The 20,292-nt window shown below is 49.4% G+C and overlaps 1 protein-coding gene across 1 annotated transcript in view; it reads left to right on the top strand.

Annotated features, from left to right (window-relative positions):
* EFHD1 (EF-hand domain family member D1) overlaps nt 1–20,292 on the top strand; it is a 44,177-nt gene that overhangs the window by 11,557 nt on the left and 12,328 nt on the right. Inside the window, exon 2 of the mRNA XM_051999355.1 lies at nt 10,560–10,707. Coding sequence (XP_051855315.1) covers nt 10,560–10,707 — 148 coding nt within the window. The remainder of the gene's footprint in view (nt 1–10,559; nt 10,708–20,292) is intronic.

The following is a 20,292-nucleotide window of genomic DNA, read 5'->3' as shown; positions in this document are numbered from 1 at the left end:
ACCTTTTATTTCCTGAGGACAAATTGCCCAGGCCCGGGGCGCGGTCACGGCTTCACGGGGGTCCCTGCTCAGCCCCTCATTTTATAGGTGACCAAAGTTGAGGTTCTGGAGTCACAGGGGATTCGTCCAAGCTCCAGCTAGGAAGCCACAGGGCGAGATTTGAGTCCAGGCCCTCAGACCCAGCCTACAGCAGTGGCAGTCCCAGGTTTAGAACCCACTGTCCACACCTTTCAGGCATCCCAGAGTCCTGGGTGCGCGGGACCTCGAGAGAATATTCCCTGGATTAAAAACGCTCGAGTCCACAGGCCTAGGACTTGTCTCTCAGACCCCCCCAAGCCCTGGGGAGCGGGCGAAGTGCTGGGGCTGAGAAGGGGCCGGTGGCCAGCCCCACCCTACCTCCTGGGAGGCCGGGGGACGTCAGCCTGGGACCCGGGAGTCGGCCAGAACACTGGAAGCAGCTTCTGAGCTCCCCAGGGAGAGGGTGGGAGGAAGTAGCGGCCGCCTCCTCCGCAGCCCGGGCGGCTTCTTATTATTAAGTCAGAGCGATGAGGTCATGGACGTGCTGCCAGCCCGGGCGCCTCCTGCCAGGATGATGCAAGGACAACCTAAAGCAGTGCCTGTTGCCCGCCCGCCCGCCCTTCTCCTCCTTCCCTGCCTTCCAGAGCAGCCTCCGGGGAGCACAGAGAGAGGATGCAGCCATCGCTGGGATCCTGCTCCAGATGCAGCTTAGAGAAGCGCCTACTGTGTGCTCGGCGCATGGAAGGTGACTCGGGGGGCCCCGAGGTTGTCGGTTCTTCCCTTGTTTTCTCCCCCGTTTGTCTCCCCATCAGGACCGCAGCTCTTTAAAAGGAGGCGCGTCTGTTCGGGGTTCCCAGGGCCTGGCGCGCGCCTAGGACGTGAGGTCTGTTAATGTTTGTCACTGGTTTTTCTCGATTCCTCTTGGGTCGGAGGATAAATGGACCCGGCAGAACTGGCTGCTGCCATCGTGGGGGGATTCAGTCTGAACAGAAGTGAATGCGGGGTAAGCGGAGGAAGGAAGGATTGAGCATTAATTTCGGGGGGGGGAGATCAGGGAAGGCTTCCCAGAGGAGGCGACATCCAAGCTGAGGCCTCGAGAAAGATCCTGGTGGCAGAGATGGGGAGGGGGCCTTAGTGGGGAGCGGGGCTTGGCTGAGCAGTCGGGAGAGGGAAGCGTCAGAAGGAAAGGGGTTCTCGCCATCTCGGGGTTCTCGCCATCTCGGGGGTCTTGCCATCAGTCCTCCTTAGGAGCAGAGGCGGCTTGAGATGAGTCAGAAGCAGAATTAGCTAATTCTGGTGCTTCCTTCCATCATTGGGTTTCCAGCTCAAGCAACAGGAAGGGATTCAGAGTCAGCCAGCATCTATTAAGCACCAACTACATGCCTGCCAGTGATGGGAGGACCCAGCCTTCCCCTTAAGGAGCTCGTAGAGGGAGATGAGGGAGCACCTGTCGGCCCGTGTGCAGTTTGGGGGGAGGGAGGTCCAGGAGGGGAGCGCGTGGCACAGGGAGACGGGCCCTGAACTGCGGGAAGAAAGCTGGAATCCAACCTGGTGGGTCTGGAGTCTTCCTGGGACCTAGTAAAAGCCCATCTTTATAATAATAAGGGCAACGGACATTTAATCTTAGAGGAAGGATTCCAGCAGGTGAGGGGGTGACACGTCTGTTTCTTACTAGCTGTGTGGCCTCCCATCTCCCACCCCATGGCTTCCCATGCTCGGTGCGACCCCCGTTCACCCCCGGCCCGATCTCCCCACTGGTCCCCCCGTGGATCACTTTGGATCCCCTTCTTGTTCCGTTCTGAGCCGGTCCTCGAGGGCCAGCCCCGGTTCCGGCCACTTTCCCAGCAGGATGCCCGGCTGCACTGGGGCGTCTGCGCCTGCCCCCGTGCCGGGTGACCCTGTCCGGGAGCCCGCTTTCCCCTGGTACACGGGGAGCTCCTCGGGGGCAGGGTGGGTTTTATGGCTCATTCCCTCGTGGTTCTAACACAGTGACGTCCCTTGGTCCCCTTCCCATAATCCCAGTGCTGGGCGGGTGATCTCTGCACCTGGGGGGGGAGGAGGGCAGACTGCCTGGGAGCCCTGGCTCCATCACACAAAAAGTAATTATCTGATTATCTGATTTCTTTTGGATGGCCAGCAGGAGGGGCGGGGAGGAAACGCTGGTTTCCCACCGGCCATTTTCCTCGCCTTGCCTCTAGGCTCCCAATTATAGCGCTAGGTTTCCTGTGCTCCCGTGTTTTGACTTCACCTACCTTGACAGAACCTGTAGCCTGGGGGCTTAGATCCTGCCCATCTGGCCACCTGATCTTCCGGGCCCAGTTGCGGAGCAGAAGTTTCCTGCCCTGCGGAATTCTGGGTCTGGACCAAAAAACGTGAAAATCAAGAACATCAAAAAGAATTTCCACCTTTCCAGTTTAGTGTGGACCTGGGCAAACCCCCTCCCCACAAAATGAGGCAGGGGCGGGGCTGCTGCTGTTCTAAATCTCACATGTCAGTTATTCAGGGGGAGGGCGCGGGACCCCCGGGCAGCCGGGACTGGGGTGGGTCCCTCGGTTTGGGCTCTGCCTCGGTGAGGGGCAGCCCCCAGCCCAGGCCCAGGTTCCGAAGCCTCCCGGGGCGCCCAGGCTCCTGAAGGACGCCTTTGGAGGTGTTGTCAGCCCTGCCCTTGTGGGGTGGGGGGAATGGACCCGAAGGATTGTGTTCTGGAGGGGGGCTGCTTTCCCACTTGGGGACCTCCCAGCAGCCCCCAGAGCCATAAGCTGGTGGGCCCTTCCTGGGCACCCTGAAGGCAGATGCCATGGAGAGGAAGGGAAACTATAAAAAGCAGACGCAAGGCCTTCTGGGTAGAGCTAGTGGATCTGGATTCAAATTCTGCTGTTTGGGCCTATCTTTTCAATCACTCAGTGGGCATTTATCGGGGCCTACTGTGTGCCGGGTTCTATGCTAAGTCCTGGGATACAGATGCTGAAAGGAAAAAAGGAGCCTGCAATCCAGTGGGGGAGCTCTGTCACCAAAAGGAAGTGGCCAAGGGTGGGAGGGGGCTCCCGGCTCAGGGCTCGATGCCCAAGAAGCTCTGAGCAGCGCTAAACTGAGGAATGAGCTGAGTTCCCCAAAAAAGGGAGGTTACCGGGAGGGCGGTGAGGAGGTGTAATCTTCCCCACCCCCACCCCCCCAGCCCCTGGGACCACTACCCACTTAATCCCTGGGCCCCAGTTCCTTTGTCCTGGGAGTCTCAGTGAGGGACGGGCACAGTGCTAACCCAGAGGTAACAGGAGGTAAGGGTTCGAATCCCACCTCTGTGGCTTTGGGCCAACTCCTTTTCTGGCCCCGTTTCCTCGTCGGAAAGGAGGGGCACAGGCGAGATGGTCCCCGGGGTCCGTCCCGGCGCCGAATCTTCAGCCTGGAGAGGTTAATTCCCGTTTGGCAGGCCCTCTGTGGCAGCCAGCAGAGCCACTCAGTCAGTGCTGTTAATTATTCACCGTGGCCCCAGAACTGGGACAGTCAGTTTAGATCAGGCTCCCTGCTTGCCAAAAGTGGGTAAACTTAGCCGGCCCCTGGGAACTGGGCCCCAGGGTGGGGTCTTCTCCACCTTCCAGAACCAGGACACCTTTCTGGAGAGAGGAGAGATGAAGGGACCCGGGAGGGAGAGAAGAGAGCAAAGGAGCCCAATATCCCAAAGATGAAAGCCTCCTTGGCAAGGAGAACTTGGAGCGGGAGGGCCCGGGGCCATCGGAACCCTACAAATTTTTGAGATGTAAATAGGCCGGGACCTTTTGGCTGTCCTGGAGCTGCGGGTGAGCGGGGACCCTCAGGGTCCGGGGATGCTTCCAGGGATGGAGAGGGCCGGGATCATGACCCGGCCTGCAGGGCAGCTCCTGATTTTCATTTTTTCTCTGCCCTGCTGGTCCTTTATCTCCCCCTCAGTGGTCTTGTCCTGTTCCTCTCCTCCATTTCCCATTTCCCTCCCCTGGTGGTCTCCAATCTGTCATGGCCTTGGAACCGGGGGATACTTAAAATCGAGTGCTACCCAAGCCCTGCCCTGCCCTCCGTCTTCTAAGGAAAGGCGGAGGCCTGGGGAGATGGGTGCCAAGGCCCCCCTCCTCCAGGCTGGCCCCGGAGTCCCAGGCCTGCTTAGGTCTTCCCATCCAGGGACAGTGTCCCACGGGAAGGAGCCCTGGGACTGGTATCTAATCTCACCCCGGACCCCAACTGCCCGTGTTGTCCTTTGCAACAGGTTTGGCGCAGAAATGGCCTTTAGAGGCCCAAGTTCAACCCCCTGATTTTATGGGTGAGAAGACTGACCATCTAATTAGAGGGACACGCCCACAATCATAGAGCATTAAGTGCCAAAGGCAAGTTTTGAACTCGGTCCTCTCCAAATCCAGCGCACTGACCACACTGACGGGGGCCAAGATGTTTCCTCTCTCTGGGGCTCCATCCCTCCCTCTGTGAATGAGAGAGTGGGACTCTGGCTTCTGATTTCCTTCCCTACTCCAGAGCCATGCTAACAGCTAGCCATTTTAATCGTCGCAGTCTTCCCCTCCATATAATGGGGATAATGGTTATACCTTAGCTCTCAGGTTTGTTGTGAGGACCAAATAACAGCTGCAATCAGTAAAACGCTGTAAATGCGAGGTTTTGTTATAATAACAACCATGACGATATCAGGGCTGTCTTCTGTATGTGTGGTCCCTGCAGCTGCTGTGTTCTTGAAGGTTCCAGATCACTTCCCTCGGTGGAAGGTATAGCCGCCGCCCTGGGGAGCGTCTTCCCAATTGGCCCATCTGGAAGCTGCCCTCCCAGCCAGGTCCATTCCTTCAAACTGTCCTTGTTTCTTCTTGTTGGGGGTAAGGGAGGAGGATTGGTTTCTTTTTTTGTTTTTTGGGGGGTTTTGCTTCCTCTCTTCCCTGTGTCCAGCCAGCTGCCAACCCCTACTGCCTCTTCTCTCACTGACCTTTTCCCTGAGACGTGCAGGAGATCCAGGGCTGCAGTCTGCCCTTCCTCCTCACAGGCAACACTGATCATTGGTCTCTTGCTTTGAGAACCTGCAGAGCCCCTGGTGACAGGGAGGACGGAAACCAGCATGTGGGAAACCTCACAGGGACCAGATGCCAAACATTCCTGGGAACTACTGCCCGGCTCCCTGCGTTTGTGTTTGTGCAGTGGACAGAGACCTCCAGCCTGGGACCTGCCCCTTCCTCCCTGGACCTGTGTCACCCCCCCCCCCTTGCCGTCAGGCGGGCCCAGAGCTTCCTCGAGTGGCAGGGAGTGGGGCAGGGGGAGCTTGCTGGAGTGGGTTAGCAGCTTCACGAGGTTCCCCAGGGACTGGCCCTCCCCCATGTCACTACCTGGCTTCCCCCCTGCATCCTCCTGTTTTTCCTTGAAAACAGCCAACTGATCCCCCGAAATTTGGGTTCTATTTTGATCCACACTTGTTGGTTATTCTTTCTTGTTCTTAGCTCCTTAGTTTAAAAAAAAAAATCTCATCCTGGTTATTTATCAACTAGAGAAGGGTTTCTTAAACTTTTCCCACTCAATCCCTTTCCGCCTGAGAAATTTTTACATGACCTGGGGTATATGGTATACAAAGTAGATATGCAAATCTAATATCTATTGATGAGAAATCTTCATTTTGTGGCCCCCAGTTTCACTTATGAGACTTCACATGGGGCTGTAAGCCATGTTTTAAAAAACTGGGATCTCTAGAATCATGAGTGAGTCATTTGCACTCAAAACTTTAGTTTCCTCCTTGGTAAAATGAAATGATTATAGCACCTATCTGCTGATGGATGAGAAGACTGACCCATCTAATTATAGGGACACGCCCACAATCATACAGATTCCAAAATTAAGGGGTCATGAGGGTCAAAGAGATAATCTTTGTTACTATTCATCAATGATCTTCCAGCCTTTATAAGTTGTGCAAACAAGTTTCTGTCCTAAATTAGCATTGCCCTTAAATTCTGTTATCTCCCCACTTGGTAAGATAATCAAGTATTTGCTTACATGGTGGTTTCCGGTGTCTTTTAGCCTCCCTGTTTTGCCAACGTATTTACACTTGTGAGACTTCCTTTGGAAATGGTGTTGGTCCATATCTATATCTGTTCTTTTATCTGTTCTTTTTTTGGCATCACCAACTAAATCAAGTTAGACTTGGCTCAGTCGTTTTCTAGTTCTAATGTACATGGGTAATGTTATATATATGTGTGTGTATATATATGTTTTTGTGTGTATATGTATATGTATATATATACACCCATATACATATATATAACAATTCCATCATATATATAGATATAAATATAAATATTTATATCTATATATATGTATGATGGAATCATTATCTAAAAAAAAAAGTTTGGGAAAATTGAACAACATTAGTGTGAAAAATTGGAGTTTGAAACTTTGTTCTACTACTTAGCCCTCTGTGATCTGAGCAAATCACTCTAGTCCTCTGTGTCCTGATATGTAATAAAAATAAGGGTGTTGAACCCTTTCTAGCTCAAACCAGTAATCTTATGACTGGAAACCAAACACTCTAGTAAATGTCCAAATGGATCATAAAACACTAAAATTAGAAGAAGAGAACAAAATGTTTATCATGATTATGGAAAATACTCATATGTTGAACATGGAAAATATAACAGGAAACAAGATGGATTTGTTTCCTATAACATATCCATATATAGTAATGTTTTACATGAAAAAAAAAAATGTACAACCAACATTAGGGATGGAGAAGTCGCATTGTTCCTCTGGCTCATTGGTGTAGGGAGCTCCCAGGTGAGAGAATTTCCTCCACCAGTGCAACATCTTCTCTTCAACTTAACAATTGTGGCAAGTTGTCCAGGGAGCTTACAGGATAGTCAGCCTGGGGTTCTTCGTTTATGAGATCATGCTGTTCCTCATTCAATATTACAATACAAGAATCAGATTGGAGGGGGAAATCTTTGAATAAATATATAATCTAGTAGATAAGTAGCGATGTTTTCCAGGGAGATGATATACAACTAGTAAGTAGAATTGGGGGTGGGGGCTATTTAAATCAATGTCTTTCCCACTCCAAGCCCCCAACATTTTCTTTCTCTATAATAGATCTACAGAGATTAGGGACAGTAAATGTATGTGAGGCAAATCCTTCCCCACCTTGGTAAGGAATTGCTAAGACTGAAAGTCTTCCCAGAGGCAAAGTGGCCAGAGAATTTAATAGGCACAGGAAGAAACACATTGTCACTAAAATATTATTCCTACTCTCTAATAATCAGAAAACTGAATAAAACCGTTCCGAGGTATGGACGTCAAAATGATCTGATGAAGTTCCCTGGTGATGGGCTGTGAGCAGAAGGCACACCGGCCATCTGCTGGCTCTGGTGAATTAGTACAATCTTCCAGAGAAAGGGATATGCATTAACCCGTGTTAAAGCCGCCGTCGGCTTATCGGGCCCTGGTACCCTTTGACCCTGGGATACTGCTACAAAATCTCTGAATCTATTCATAGCTGGTTTATCTGTCGGAGCTTAAAAATTTGGAGACGGCCCATATTTCCAATGAACATAATGGCATGTTATTGTACTGGGGGAGATAAGAATACAAAGAAGGCCAAGAAATCTGGGAAAGCTTGTGGAGCTGTGTGGTATGGGGAGAATAGCCCTGACTTTGGAAGTCAGAGGAGCTCGGCTGCGCCACTCCACGCTGGCAGATCTCCTTGCTCTTGACCTTACCTTCTTTATCTGCAGAAATGATGGGGCGAGACTAGAGTCTAGGATATTCACGGGAGTTTAGAATATTTTCTCGTAAAACAAATACAAGTTTCTAAGACACTTGACAGAATGTAAGCTCATGAGGGTAGGGGCAATTAAAAATTTTTTTCTTGATATCCCCAGAGCACAATGCCTTAACACAGTAGGTGCTTAGAAAGTGTCATTACAGCTAGCCTTACTATCATGCCTACTATGTGCCAGATGCTATGTTAAACTCTTCACAGATATTATCTCTTTTGATCCTTATGACCAATCCCTGAAGACAACAATTTAACTCAACAGAGGATTGTTAAAGTCCCATCGTTTGGCCCTGAGCTGGCCAAAGGAACAAAAATAAAAGATTGCTTACTAGCTGAATATTGGATGAATATTACTCATAAATATAGGTGCAGTTGCCAGAATATCAGGGTCAGAAGCTTTCTCAGGTCACATCAAATCCAATCTCCTCGTTTTACAGAAGGGGAAACTGAGGCCCAGAGTGATTCATTGATTTTTTTCAAAGTCACACAGATCATAAATAGAAGAGCCAAGATTTGAACTCGGATCCTTAGTTATAGTCATATCGAATTTGAGGAGCTAGTGGGGCATTCAGTTAGTGATCAGGGCTGAAATTCTGGGATTTGGAGACAGATCAATATCATATATAGAGGTGTCTCTGAGGTTGTCTCCCCATTTTACAGATGAGGAAACTGAGGCATAGAATCACCCAGGCAATTTATATCAGAAACAGGAATTGGTCCCCAAGCTCAGGACTGGAAATAAAATTCCAGAGCAGATGGGAGGCGGTCTAGTATAGGAAAAAAAACCCAAAGGCCTTGGAGGCAGAGGAGCCAGGTTCAAGTCATGCCTCTGATGCTCGCCCCATGGATGAGCTGGGCCTTGATGACCAGAGCTCTCTGGCCTTAGTTTCCTCATCTGTAAAACAGGAGGGTTGGACTGGCTGTTCTCAGACATCTTGGCTTTGGAGAAATGATCCCCCGGCCAGAGGAGACAGTGGAAGGAGATCAACTAGTAAAGTGTCCTCTGATACCGATAAGGAAACTGAGGCCCAGGGAGTGACTGAGTTTTCCCAGTCAGGGAAAGATTTCACAGCCAGAGCCTCCTTTGCCCGCAGCCTCCTGGAGGCTAACCGAGATCCCCTTGTCCTCCAGAAGTTTGGCCCTTTCAGCATGCTCGCCCAGAACCAAGAGTGCCCAGGAGCCCGAGGCACATTCCCTTAGATCCCCCTAAGGGCAAGTCTTTGACCTTTAGGGCTGGAGGGGCTGTGGGCTCCAGGACGGCCTCTGGCTCCGAGAGGCCCGGGGCTGGCAGAAGGAAGGCCTTGTCGATTTTTTCCACTGAATCCACCTGCTCCCGCTACCCCGATGGGATTTATCTGTTTATCCTGCGGTGTGACTGTGGCCAAGTCACATAACCACGATGGCTCTGGGCCACGCGGAGGGGTTCCCTCCCTGCAGCTCCTGGCGCGAGGGACCGCTCAAACAGAAACCTCCCCCCGGTTAATCAGAAAGTGGGGCGCGCAGTCGGGAATCCGAGACCCAGAGCTGGACGCGCCCTTGGAGGCGTCCAGCCCAGTCCCAGCTTCCTTAAAGACTCCCTGTTAACATTGTCCCTGCTCTGGTGCATTTTATTTTGTTACACATTTTCCCGATACTTTTTAATCTGGTTCTGGCCCCAGGAGAGCGCCGAGGCGCCTGCACCAAGGAAATCCCAGGCTCGATAAGGCAGGTTGGGCCCAGAGGGGTCGTGCTACCTGCCAGAGGCGACACAGTGTCGGACCCGCACCCGGCCCACAGTCCCACAGGCTCACGGACCCTCACCCTGATCTGCCTGAGGGGGCCCAGAGCACTTGGAACGTGGGCCCCACGAGCTGCGGCTCCTGCCACAGGATGTACCGGCCCCTTCCAGCCGTGGGGACGCAGTGACAAGCACTTAAAGCATTTGGGGAAACTCAGAAGTAAAACTGTCCCAAAGCCTAAAGATTTTCTTTTGGGACAATGAAAAGAGGCCAAAAAGGGAGTCCCTACCCTCAGGAGGCTGACAATCTCTGGGAATAAGGGCCAACTCTGGGCCTTATCTGAGCCTGAGATTAGCCGGCATCCCAGAACAATGAGAGTGCCCCTTGACCTAAGGTCAAGATCTAGGACCCTGAAGTCAGCATGATCAAAGCCTCAGCCCAGGGGCTGCTTCCTCCAGGCAGTCTTCTCACATTACAGCTGAGGAAACTGAGTCACTCGCCTTGGCCAAGTAGCACGGGTCAGAGGTAGAATTAGAAGAGTCCTCTGACTCCAAAGCCAGTGCACCTTTTCTACTGAGACACAGTAAATCTGGAGAAAGCACAAGCTCTTACTTTTCCTTTCCCCTCCTTTTTCATCTTATTACCATCCCCCCTTCCAAACCTTAAAGTAGAGATCATATTATCATATATAAAGGTATCTCTGAGGTCATCTCTTCCCATTTTACAGACGAGGAAACTGAGGCACAGAATCGCCCAGGCAGTTCTCATCAGAAGCAGGAATTGATCCCTGAATTCCCCCCACGTTGCTGCCTGTATGTGGCTGAGCTACGCTCCGTGACAGAGACAGTGTAAACACGACCTTCCCACTCCCAACCCCCTCGTAATGGACACCTGGGGCAGGAGTGAGTGAGGGCCCTCCGTGCCCGTGGTCCTGCTGCTCGGGGGCCCCCTTGCTCTGGAACGACCGCCCGCTGCCCGATGTTGGTGGAGGGCACCTAACTCTCCCCTCCTGCTAACCCCGGCCCTTGCTTTGCACCCTGCAGATTTGATTCCAGCAAAGACGGCTTCATAGACTTGATGGAGCTGAAGATGATGATGGAGAGGCTGGGAGCCCCCCAGACGCACCTGGACCTTAAGAACATGATCAGGGAGGTGGACGAGGACCTGGACAACAAGCTGAGCTTCCGAGAGGTATTGGTTCTCCCCAGTCCTCACCCGGCCTTCCGGGGTAAAGGCCGCGCTGAGCAGTCGGTCGGGCCTCTGGTACCGAGCGGCAGAGCAGCCCCTGGGAATGTGGGAGGGGAGGGAAAGGCCTCAGCTGAGGCTGACTGGAGGAGCTGGGCCCTGAGCTGAGCCGGGAAGTCCTCAAAGGTGGCGCACGTCCCACCCGGAGCCCCTTGTCCCTGCCGAAAACTGGTGAGCCAGCCTGGCCAGAGGGGTTGGGCCGGGAAGGGAGCTGGAAACCTGTCCCTCCTAGCCGCCATTCTGGGTTATGAGACCCTTCCTGTGCTTGGCCGATAGGCTCTGTGAGTTCTTGGGTTAATAGGTGATCTCCCCTGAGATAACTGCAGGGCTCTAGAGGTGTTTCTTTTCCCCTGAAAATGCCGCTCTTAGACTGGCCCCCGCCTCATTCCAGATCCCACCAGGACCTCCCCTTCCCACTCCGCTCTGCTTGCCCAAGGATCCTAAACTCTCCCTCTCAGAACTTGAAGGGACTCGTCCTTCCTTCCCTCCCAAGGTTCCTCCTCAGTCGACTCTTGGGACAGGCAGCTGGTGCTTCAGTGACATCCCTGGGTTACAAATACTATGAATGTTGGAACTTCCCGGGTTCCTTGGGCGTATCACCTCCCTGAGAGAGCTTCCTTCTTTGTAAAAATGAATGGGTTGAACTAGATGCCCATGGCCATCCCTAGATCTGTGACCCTGTGATCTTTCCAAGTCATAGAACCTGGGTTCAAATATTGGCTCTACTACGTACTGTCCATAGGATGGATAACCTCTTGAGGGAGGAATATATTCTAGATGAAGAAGCCTGGGTTTCTTCCCCTGTAATATAAAGGAATTGGATTAATCTAAATCTAGGATCAAAGAACCAGGTTCAAATCTCAGCTGTGACACAGTCCCTGTGTGACCTTGAATAGGTCACCTAAGTTTTTTAGGCCTTCTTTAGGGCTTCTGAGGTCCCTTGTAGCTCCAAGTTTTTGACCCTACAAATCTGATCAAAGTGAGGGGAGAGTTGTCAAAGGAGCCTTTGTGGGGATGGAGAAGGTGAAGCTGTGACTTCAGGGAGCAGAAATAGAGAGGGTGTGGTGTGAGCAAGCTGGGCCTCTGCCCAGCTGAAGCCAGTCACCCCGGTCTAGCATTCCTCTACCACCTGCCCAGAATTCCCTCCGTCTTGCTCATTTGCTATATTCAGGCATCCCGGGTGGGAGGGAGAACAACTTATCTCCTTCCTGAAACCAAAGTCTGTTGGTGGTTAGATGTCCAGTTTAGAATATTTTCTGTAAACATCAGAGAAGTACAAATCTTGGGGTGGGGGATAGAGGAAGGGAAAAGTAGGAAAAATACTGGGAGGTGAACATTTAAACATCACCAAATACCTTTCTCATGAGAACGCGGTTGTAGAGTAAGCATTATCTCCATTTTTCAGATTAGGAAACTGAGGTTCCAAGAAGGGAGGTGACTCTCTCAGAGATTTAGAATTGAAAGGGACCTTAGAGGCCTCCCAGGCCAATTTGTTCAGGAAATGGCAGAGCTTGGATGACTTCCCAGAGTCACACTAGTAAGTAGCCAGGTGGGATTTGAACTTGGGTCTTCCAGATCTATATCTAGTGCTCAGCTCATTACACTTCATGCTTCTCTAGGGTTGTCAGGGGAGGAGGGTGCTCTGAGAGTCAATTCTCATTAGCATCTTAGATGGCTTAATAAAAGGTTTCTGGATGATGAATGATGGGGTCACACTCAAACCCTGCTCTTCATCCTCACTGTGACTTCCAATACTTTTCCAGGCCATCATCCTGCTCTAGCTGTACTCTCCTCCTTCCCAGCCTTGACTCCTTATTTCTACTTTTAGCTTCATCACATCCACCAGCTGTGGGTATCCTCCAGGATTCTGTCCTCAACCTCCCTTCTTTTCTATTGTCTTGTTGGCGACCTTATGAGCTTCCACGAGTTTGGTTATCCCATCGATATGCAGTTGGTTCCTAAATAAGTCTTAATTATCTTGTGGTACCGGACTATAGCAGCACCGAGTCACCATCTGCCCTTTGACTTCTCTAGCTGGATGCTCTGTGGAATTCTCAGGCTCATAGGTGCAAAGCTGACCTTGTTACCTTCTTCCTACTCCTAGCTAAGCCAAGCCCAGCACCCCCACCTGAACTTTCTGGTTACTGTCTAGGGCACCACCAGGCCAGTCCCTTAGGCCCTCAACAGCAGGATTGGAGTGAGAGAGGCTTGAGGCAGACAATTGTAAGAGTCCAGATGGGAGGAGAGGAGAAACTTGCGCTAGAGGCTCGACAATGTCAAGGGAGAGGAGGCTATATTTGACAGGTGTTGGCAGAGGTAAAATCAGCCAGAGATATTGGCAGAGATGAAATCGTCCAGAGATATTGGCAAGGGTGAAATCATCCAGAGATATTGGCAGGAGTGAAATTGGCTAGAGATGGGGGTGGAGAGGGGTGAGGGTGTGAAATCGGCCAGAGATATTGGCAGGGGTGAAATCGGCCAGAGATACTGGCAGGGGTGAAATCAGCCAGAGATATTGGCAGGGGTGAAATTGGCTAGAGATGTTGGGGGAGGGGGGTGTGAAATCGACCAGAGACATTGGTAGGGGTGAAATTGGCCAGGGACATTAGCAAGGGTGCAATGAACAGACTTTGGGAAAATACCTTCTCCTCACCTCTATCCTGAGATTATCTTCTACCTACTTTGCATTTGTTCCCAATTTTTAGCCTAGTACTTAATTCTGAAATGCTCCTAGTAAACTTTTTTTTTAAACTTACTGGCCTTTTAAATTAAGCTTTATTTTAAATCTGTTTCTCCAAAAAGATGAAGATTATTCCAAGGTTCAGAATCCCTGAATCCCAGGCTTGTCATTCCCAGATCTCTATCACATATGAGATTTTGAGTAGGTCACTTTGGTCTCAGTTTCCTCATCTGGAAAATGAAAGACATTATTATATATTATGGGGCTGTCTATCTTCTCACTACTATATTTCTATGCCTACTTATTGCTTCTTTCTTGGAATTAAATTTGTGAATTTGTAAATATATTGAAAAAATATTGCTGAGGAGAAGAATAACTTGGCCATGAGGATGGAGGGCTAGCCTTAGTGTGAGGAAAACCCCAAAATTCAAGTTCCCATTTTCAACACATATAGTCTCCCTGACCTTGGGCTAGTCAATTGATCTCCTCTGAGCCTCAGTTTCCTCAAGTGAAAAATGAGGTAGTTGGATAAGATGATCTCTAAAGTACCTTCCAGCAAGAGACTTATAACCTATGAACCTTGAAGGCTTCCCAGGCAATTCTCCAAGATTATAATTTGAAAAAGAACCATTGTCTATCAGCATTGACGGACAGTATTTCCTCATTTATCCCAATCAATCAATCAATATTTATTTTAACATTTTAAAATATCTACTGTGTATTAAACACTGTACTAAGCATTGAGATACCAAAAATGAGGAAGGGGTTAGAAGCAACATACAAATTTACAAAGTAATCTAGATATAGTAGAAACTTCCTTCACTAATGAAAATTTCCCCACCCCAATATTTGGGAATATAAGATTGAATCTCAGAAGGAATCTTAGAAGTAACCTTTCCCCAACTCCTAATCATTGCACAGAGAAAGAAAGTGAAGATCAAGGAGGAGGAAGAATCTGGTCACATGGAGGGATTCAGATATAAATTCTTATAGTACAAATCCAGTACTCTTCACTATTAGCTCAGTGCTGGATTATTTCTGTCTGTTTCTGATAAGTGGATTTTACAAAAGAATTAAATGAACTGCAAGCATTTCTCCTGCCTTTCATTTGGTCTATTTTATCCTACACAGGCAAGGTGATGCCATTAATAGCTAGGGAGCTAGACGTTTCTAGACAGAGAAGACATCAGATAGTAGCGGGCAGAGCAGTCCACAGAATCCCATAGTGCAGGAGAGAAGGCACAAAGAGATGGGGGAGCGGGGGATATGGCTAGTACAGAGACAGCCTGATCCAGAAAATCATCCCTCCCCTCAATCTGTTTTTTAAAAACTATAAAATAAATTCAGTATACTTGCCACATATTCAACAGTGTATTGATTAGATGGATAGGCTGTAAGTTTTGGAGGCTAATGGTTATTTCTCTTTTAGTAGTTCTATCAAAATTCGTGGCACAGAAAAAGTACCAGGCACTACACTAATGAGTTGAGTAAATGCTTTCCCATTCAGTGATCAGTGGGCACATCCCCAGCTGTGCCTTATAATCTTTCATTTAGCATTCTTAGATTTTGGCACCTGATCTGGTCTGGAGTCTCATGAACCTTGGCTGCCTTCATACAGGAGAGAGACTTGTCACTTAGGAGATGATCACGGAGAAATGTGAGCCCTAAACCCACAGGCAACAGCTGCTGAAGTGAGAGCAGTTGCCTTCTGGTGAGCATGGCCACAGAGAACAGCAACTGAATGCCCAGTTGGCATCCGGTGCCAACCAAAATGAGCAGCAGTTCTTGGGATCAACTCTCAACTTCTTTTGGGATGAGCTTTTCCGGACTTCTTTTTTTTGTTTGTTTTTTTGTTGTTGGTTTGTTTTCCCGGACTTCTTACAGAGAACTTGTTCTCCTTTCCAGCCTACCGGTAGTCTGAGACTGTGGCCTGATTGATTTGAGAATTGTTTTGAAACAAGAATTAGATTCGTCGTGTAATTGAACCCATTGGATGTTCCAGTTGGATGAGACTACAGTGTCAGAGCTTGAAGGGACCTTAGTCAGAACTTAGGAATCCTGCAGCCAGCCATTCAGTCAATGAACACTCACTAAGTAGTTGGCAGTGGGACCTGGCAAGTAGCCCAAGGATAGAAAGTTGAAAATAGTCCCTGTGCTCGGGGAGGTACATGTATTATCACATATACAGTAGACACATACGAGATCTGAGACTAATCTCATCTTTTTTTAAATTTTTGCTGAGGCAATTGGGGTTAAATGACTTGCCCAAAGTCACATAGATAGGAAGCATTAAGTGTCTGAGGTTAGATTTGAACTCGAGTCTTCCTGACTTCAGGGCTGGAGCCCTATCCACTGCACCACTTAGCTGCCCCCCACATACAAGATCTGTACAGAGCAGATGAACAGAATAGGGGAGGGGGGAGGATTGCTTCTCTGCAGAACTGGGGTTAGAGAAACCTTAAAGGAAGCAGGGAAGTGGAGGGCGGGGGGAGGGGAGGGAGAACAGGAGGGGAAGCCACTCCAGACTTAGAGTCAGCCAGACATGGTGGCTGGGGAGAGAACAGTGACCAGCATGTAAGCCAATAGAGCTGAATTGGAGAGTTCCTGGAAGGGAGAGAAGCCTTAAGAAAACTTGGAAAGGTAGAATGGGGACAGGTATGGAAAGGCTTTAAATGTCCATCAAAGAACCTGCTATTTGATCCTGGAGACAATAGGGAGGAGACTGAGGCTGGGAGACCAGTTAGAAGAAAGCTGTGGTGATAGTCCCAAGGAATAATGGAATCCTGGGTCGGAGTGAGATCCATGGGGGTAGGGGAAAATTTGTCACCGGCTCAGCAAATGTGAGTGATTGGGAAGAGGCGTGAGAATGAGTTTAGCTTTGGATAGGCTGAGTTTGAGATGTCTATAGGACCTTGGGTTTGAGTTTTCCAACAGGCAGGAATGGTGATCCAGAACCAAAGCTCAGAAGAGAGACTAGGACTCTATGGATCACCATTGAGCCTGTGGGAACTGACTAGGTCCCCAAGGAAGAGAGACCAGAAGGAGAAAAGGAAATGACTCAGTACAGACCCTTAGAAAACATCCAAAGATAGTGGGCGTGACATGAACAAAAATCTGGTCAGGTAAGAATAAACCAGGAAGAGAATGGTGTCACAGAAACCAGAAAAGAGAGCAGATCCAGGAGGAAACGAAGGTAATGACAATGTCGGGCTTGTGGGGAGGGCAGGAAGGACGAGAAGCAAGAAGACACACCAAGAGGCCAGTGGGAATTTTGGAGAGGGACAGCAGTGTCTCTGGAGTGATGAGGTCCTAAGAAGCAGGGTTTGGAAGAGACTGGGGGAAGTTAGCCAAGAGGGCTTTGGGGCCTGCTCTGATCAAGTTCCAGGTTATTTTGGTTTGTTTTTAGAACGGAGAGATTTGGACATTTATATGGAGGGTTTAGAAAAGAAATGGAGACAAGTATGGCTTGCTCTTTTAAAGAGTTGAGCTCTCGCCTAAAAAGGAGCCAGTTAGAGGACGGTGTCTAATACCGATGTCGGGGAAGGGAGGGACTTTAGAACATCAGATATCCTTGCTGCAAGGGACCATAGAATAGAGATGGCAGAGTTGGGAACTCTTCAGAACACAGAACAAGGATCTCCAGACTCTAGAAATCCTTCTTCTTTTTTTTTTTTTTTGAAAGATAAATACAAGTTTTTTGGAGAAAACTGGAGTTTGTCAGATTATGAATAGTTTATTACACCTCAGTAAATGTATCATGAATCAATAAAGGAAAAGTTAAGGGTAGTAAGTTCATTACCAAGCTAGCTATTGATTCTTAAGTGTCTAAAATATGTGGTATTAGAAAAGCATGGGGGAAATTTAAATACCAAAAATCTTAAACACATCAAAAATGCGACGATAAAAGGCACAGGGGAGTCTAGAAGCCCATCTTTCTTCACTATTCTCATTAGATCGTAGATCTAAATCTGGCATGCCATCCAGCTAGTGTATATAGCCTGCTCCTTTTATAGATGAGGAAACTGAGTCTCAGGGAATTGCTTAAGACCATTTCCAGGTAGTTTGTATCAAAGATGGAATTTGAATCCAGGGACAATTATTGCAGGGTCAGGACTCTTTTTTTTTTTTTTTTTAAACAAGTATTTATTTTCTCTTCCTTCCTCTCTTTCCTTCTCTTCCTTCCCCTCCTCCCCCAGTTGAATATATTTTTAGACAATACAAATAAAGCCCTCATAATAAATATGAAGAGTCAGGCGAAACAAGTTCCCACGTTGACTTTATCCAAAGCTGTGGGTCTCCTTGGGCTTGGGCCCTCTGGAATCGAGCTTTTGTCATGACTTTAAGGGTTAGGGTTTTAGTCTCTCGAAGTTATTTGGCTTTTCAATGTTTCTGTAAGGGTCCTGGCTCTTCTCCCTTCCCTCTGCCTCAGGCCACAGAAGTTGTTTTCTGAAAGCTTCCATCTCATCATCTCTCGGGGTGCAATGAGAGACCCTAATTAATTCAGCCTTTCCCTAGTCCTTAGGCATCCCCTTCATTTCTGGTCTTTTGTCGCTCCAAAAGGAGCTGTCATCGACCTTTGTCCCCGTGGATCCTTTTCCTCAGTATTGGAGGAGAGGGCCTGACATTGCATCGCTCCTGTTATCGGGGTCTCTGGGTCAGAGACGTGACTTTCTGGGCACGCTCCCAAATGGCTTTCGAGAAGAGCTGGACCAGTTCAAGCTCCACCAGCCTGAATCAACGGTCCTGTTTTCCCCAAGCTCCTCCCCGTTTGTCATTTTCCTCTTTTGTAATTTTTGTCAGGCAGCTGGGGGGAGGGAAGTCTCTGGTGGCTTTGGGATCTGGAGCCTTTCACCTGAAGCCGGGAGCCTGGAGGAGCCGGGACACTCCCTCCCAGACCCGGGGATGCCTCCCGGCTCCATCCCGCTGAGGACTTTCTGTGGGATGAGGATGACTAGGTTTGCGTGGTTTTGTATCTAGTATTTAAAAAGAAATGGCCACTTGTGACTTCTCTTCTGTCTCCTAGATGTAGAGGCTCCCAAGCCGGATGATGGCAAGGGGGTGGGGCTGGGATGTGGGTGCCCCACCAGGCCCATACAATGATGGTTTTGTCCTATTCTTCACAGGCCTGAAAGGGGGGGGGGTATTGGGAGGGAGGGTCAGGGAGCGTTTCTATTAAAGGAGTTCACAAAAACATTTTCCAGATTTGTTTAAAGAAACTTGGGAAGCTTTGCTGTCCTTTCCCCAGTTCTGTCCCCTTTCCTCCCTCCACTTCTTGACAGTCCTAGCCGGGCCTGTGGCCAATTCTGCCCCCTGCATACCAACCTTTGAGGGCTATAAATAGGAGGATAAACAAGGAGAGGCAAGGTTGGGGAGCCAGGAAATGGGTGTTCTGATGAATATTTAAGAAGGAAGACCCCCTCCCCCCAAACACCCAGACACACACGCCCACGCATATTAAACAGCAGCTTTGAAGAGATTTTATGGAAACCCAAAGATTTTCAGACTGAGCCTGTGCCTTTAATTGGCTTGGAGGGTGGGGCCTCCGCTCAAGGGAGAGCAGAATTCTGTCGGGTCCCATAGATGGCCAAGACTCCCAGAGTAGCCATGCAGACACACTGGGCTGCTGCCTCTTCTGTCCCTTGTCTGCCACTGGGACAGCCCCAAAGGCACCGTCTTCAGGGATTCGGGAGCTGACTGTAGGAAGAACAGTGTTGGGCGGCTGCGGCCCAAGAGATCAGTGGAGGCCCGTGGGTGGGTGGGCCTCCTTTGAATCGGCCCTAATTGGATTTAGTTACCAAAAAAGACCTGGCTTTCCTTCCAAAAGCCTAAATTAGGAATTCCTTCTTCTCGTGTTCCTAATTTAAACTTTGAAGGATGGGTGGGAACCTTTCAGGAAGTCTTGTCATTCCCCATGATGGACAAAAATGGGAATAATTAGGATCACTCTCCTTCCTCCATGAAGGAAGAAATCCTCAATTTATACTGTTTTTTTCTGCTTATTTCTCTTCTACCTCATTCTCTAAGATTGTGTGTGTGTCTACCCTGTTTATGTCTTGAATTTCAAAGGCAGCCAGGTGGTACAATGAATAGAAGTTTCAACATAGACGCGCACATACACACACACACACACACACACACACACACACACACACTCTCGCACTCGCACTCATACTCACACTCACACTCACACACAACCACTAGTGGCTCCCTATTACCGAGCAATGCCGGCTCTCAGTTGACTATTTAGACCTTTGATGATCCAGCCCCAACCACCCCCAACTACCCTTCCCCATCCTGTTGTACCTTACTCTCATTCACTTACTCTGTGTCCAGTCACAAGGGCCTTCGAGGTGGAAGGAGCCCTGACTGCTTGGGCAGTGGGACAGAGCGGTTGGATCCCTGGGCCTGAGACAGGATGCCCCCAGTTCAGATCCTGCCTGAAACCTTCCTGGCTGCGGGAGCCCAAACCACTCAGTGAGCTGGCTTTCATGGCTCCAATCCTGATAACTTCCTGGCTTGTGCTTTTCTCCGGGGACCTCCCTGCCCCGAGCACTTCCCTGGGCTCAACCACTTGCAGATCATTTTTAGTTTATCTCAGTTTCAGACTAATGGTGGGGGGAGGGGGGAGGGCAGTCCAGTTATAGGAACGGGGCTCCCTTGTTAGGAAGAATGTGGGCACCCTGGAATATGCCCGGAAGAGGGGGCCAGGCTGGACCAGGCAGGTTCGGACCCTGGCAGCAGGGCTAGCTCTCTGAGAGAAGCCAAGTCAGGGTGCTTCGGGAGGACCTGATCAGTGTATTTGTTTTGTTTTTTTAGAACACGTTCATGACCCCGTAGGTGAAGAACTCTGC

This window comes from Antechinus flavipes, chromosome 4 (genome assembly GCF_016432865.1).
Source record: "Antechinus flavipes isolate AdamAnt ecotype Samford, QLD, Australia chromosome 4, AdamAnt_v2, whole genome shotgun sequence".
In the NCBI taxonomy this organism is placed as follows: Eukaryota; Metazoa; Chordata; class Mammalia; order Dasyuromorphia; family Dasyuridae; genus Antechinus; species Antechinus flavipes.
This window is presented reverse-complemented; position numbering and strand designations above follow the sequence as displayed.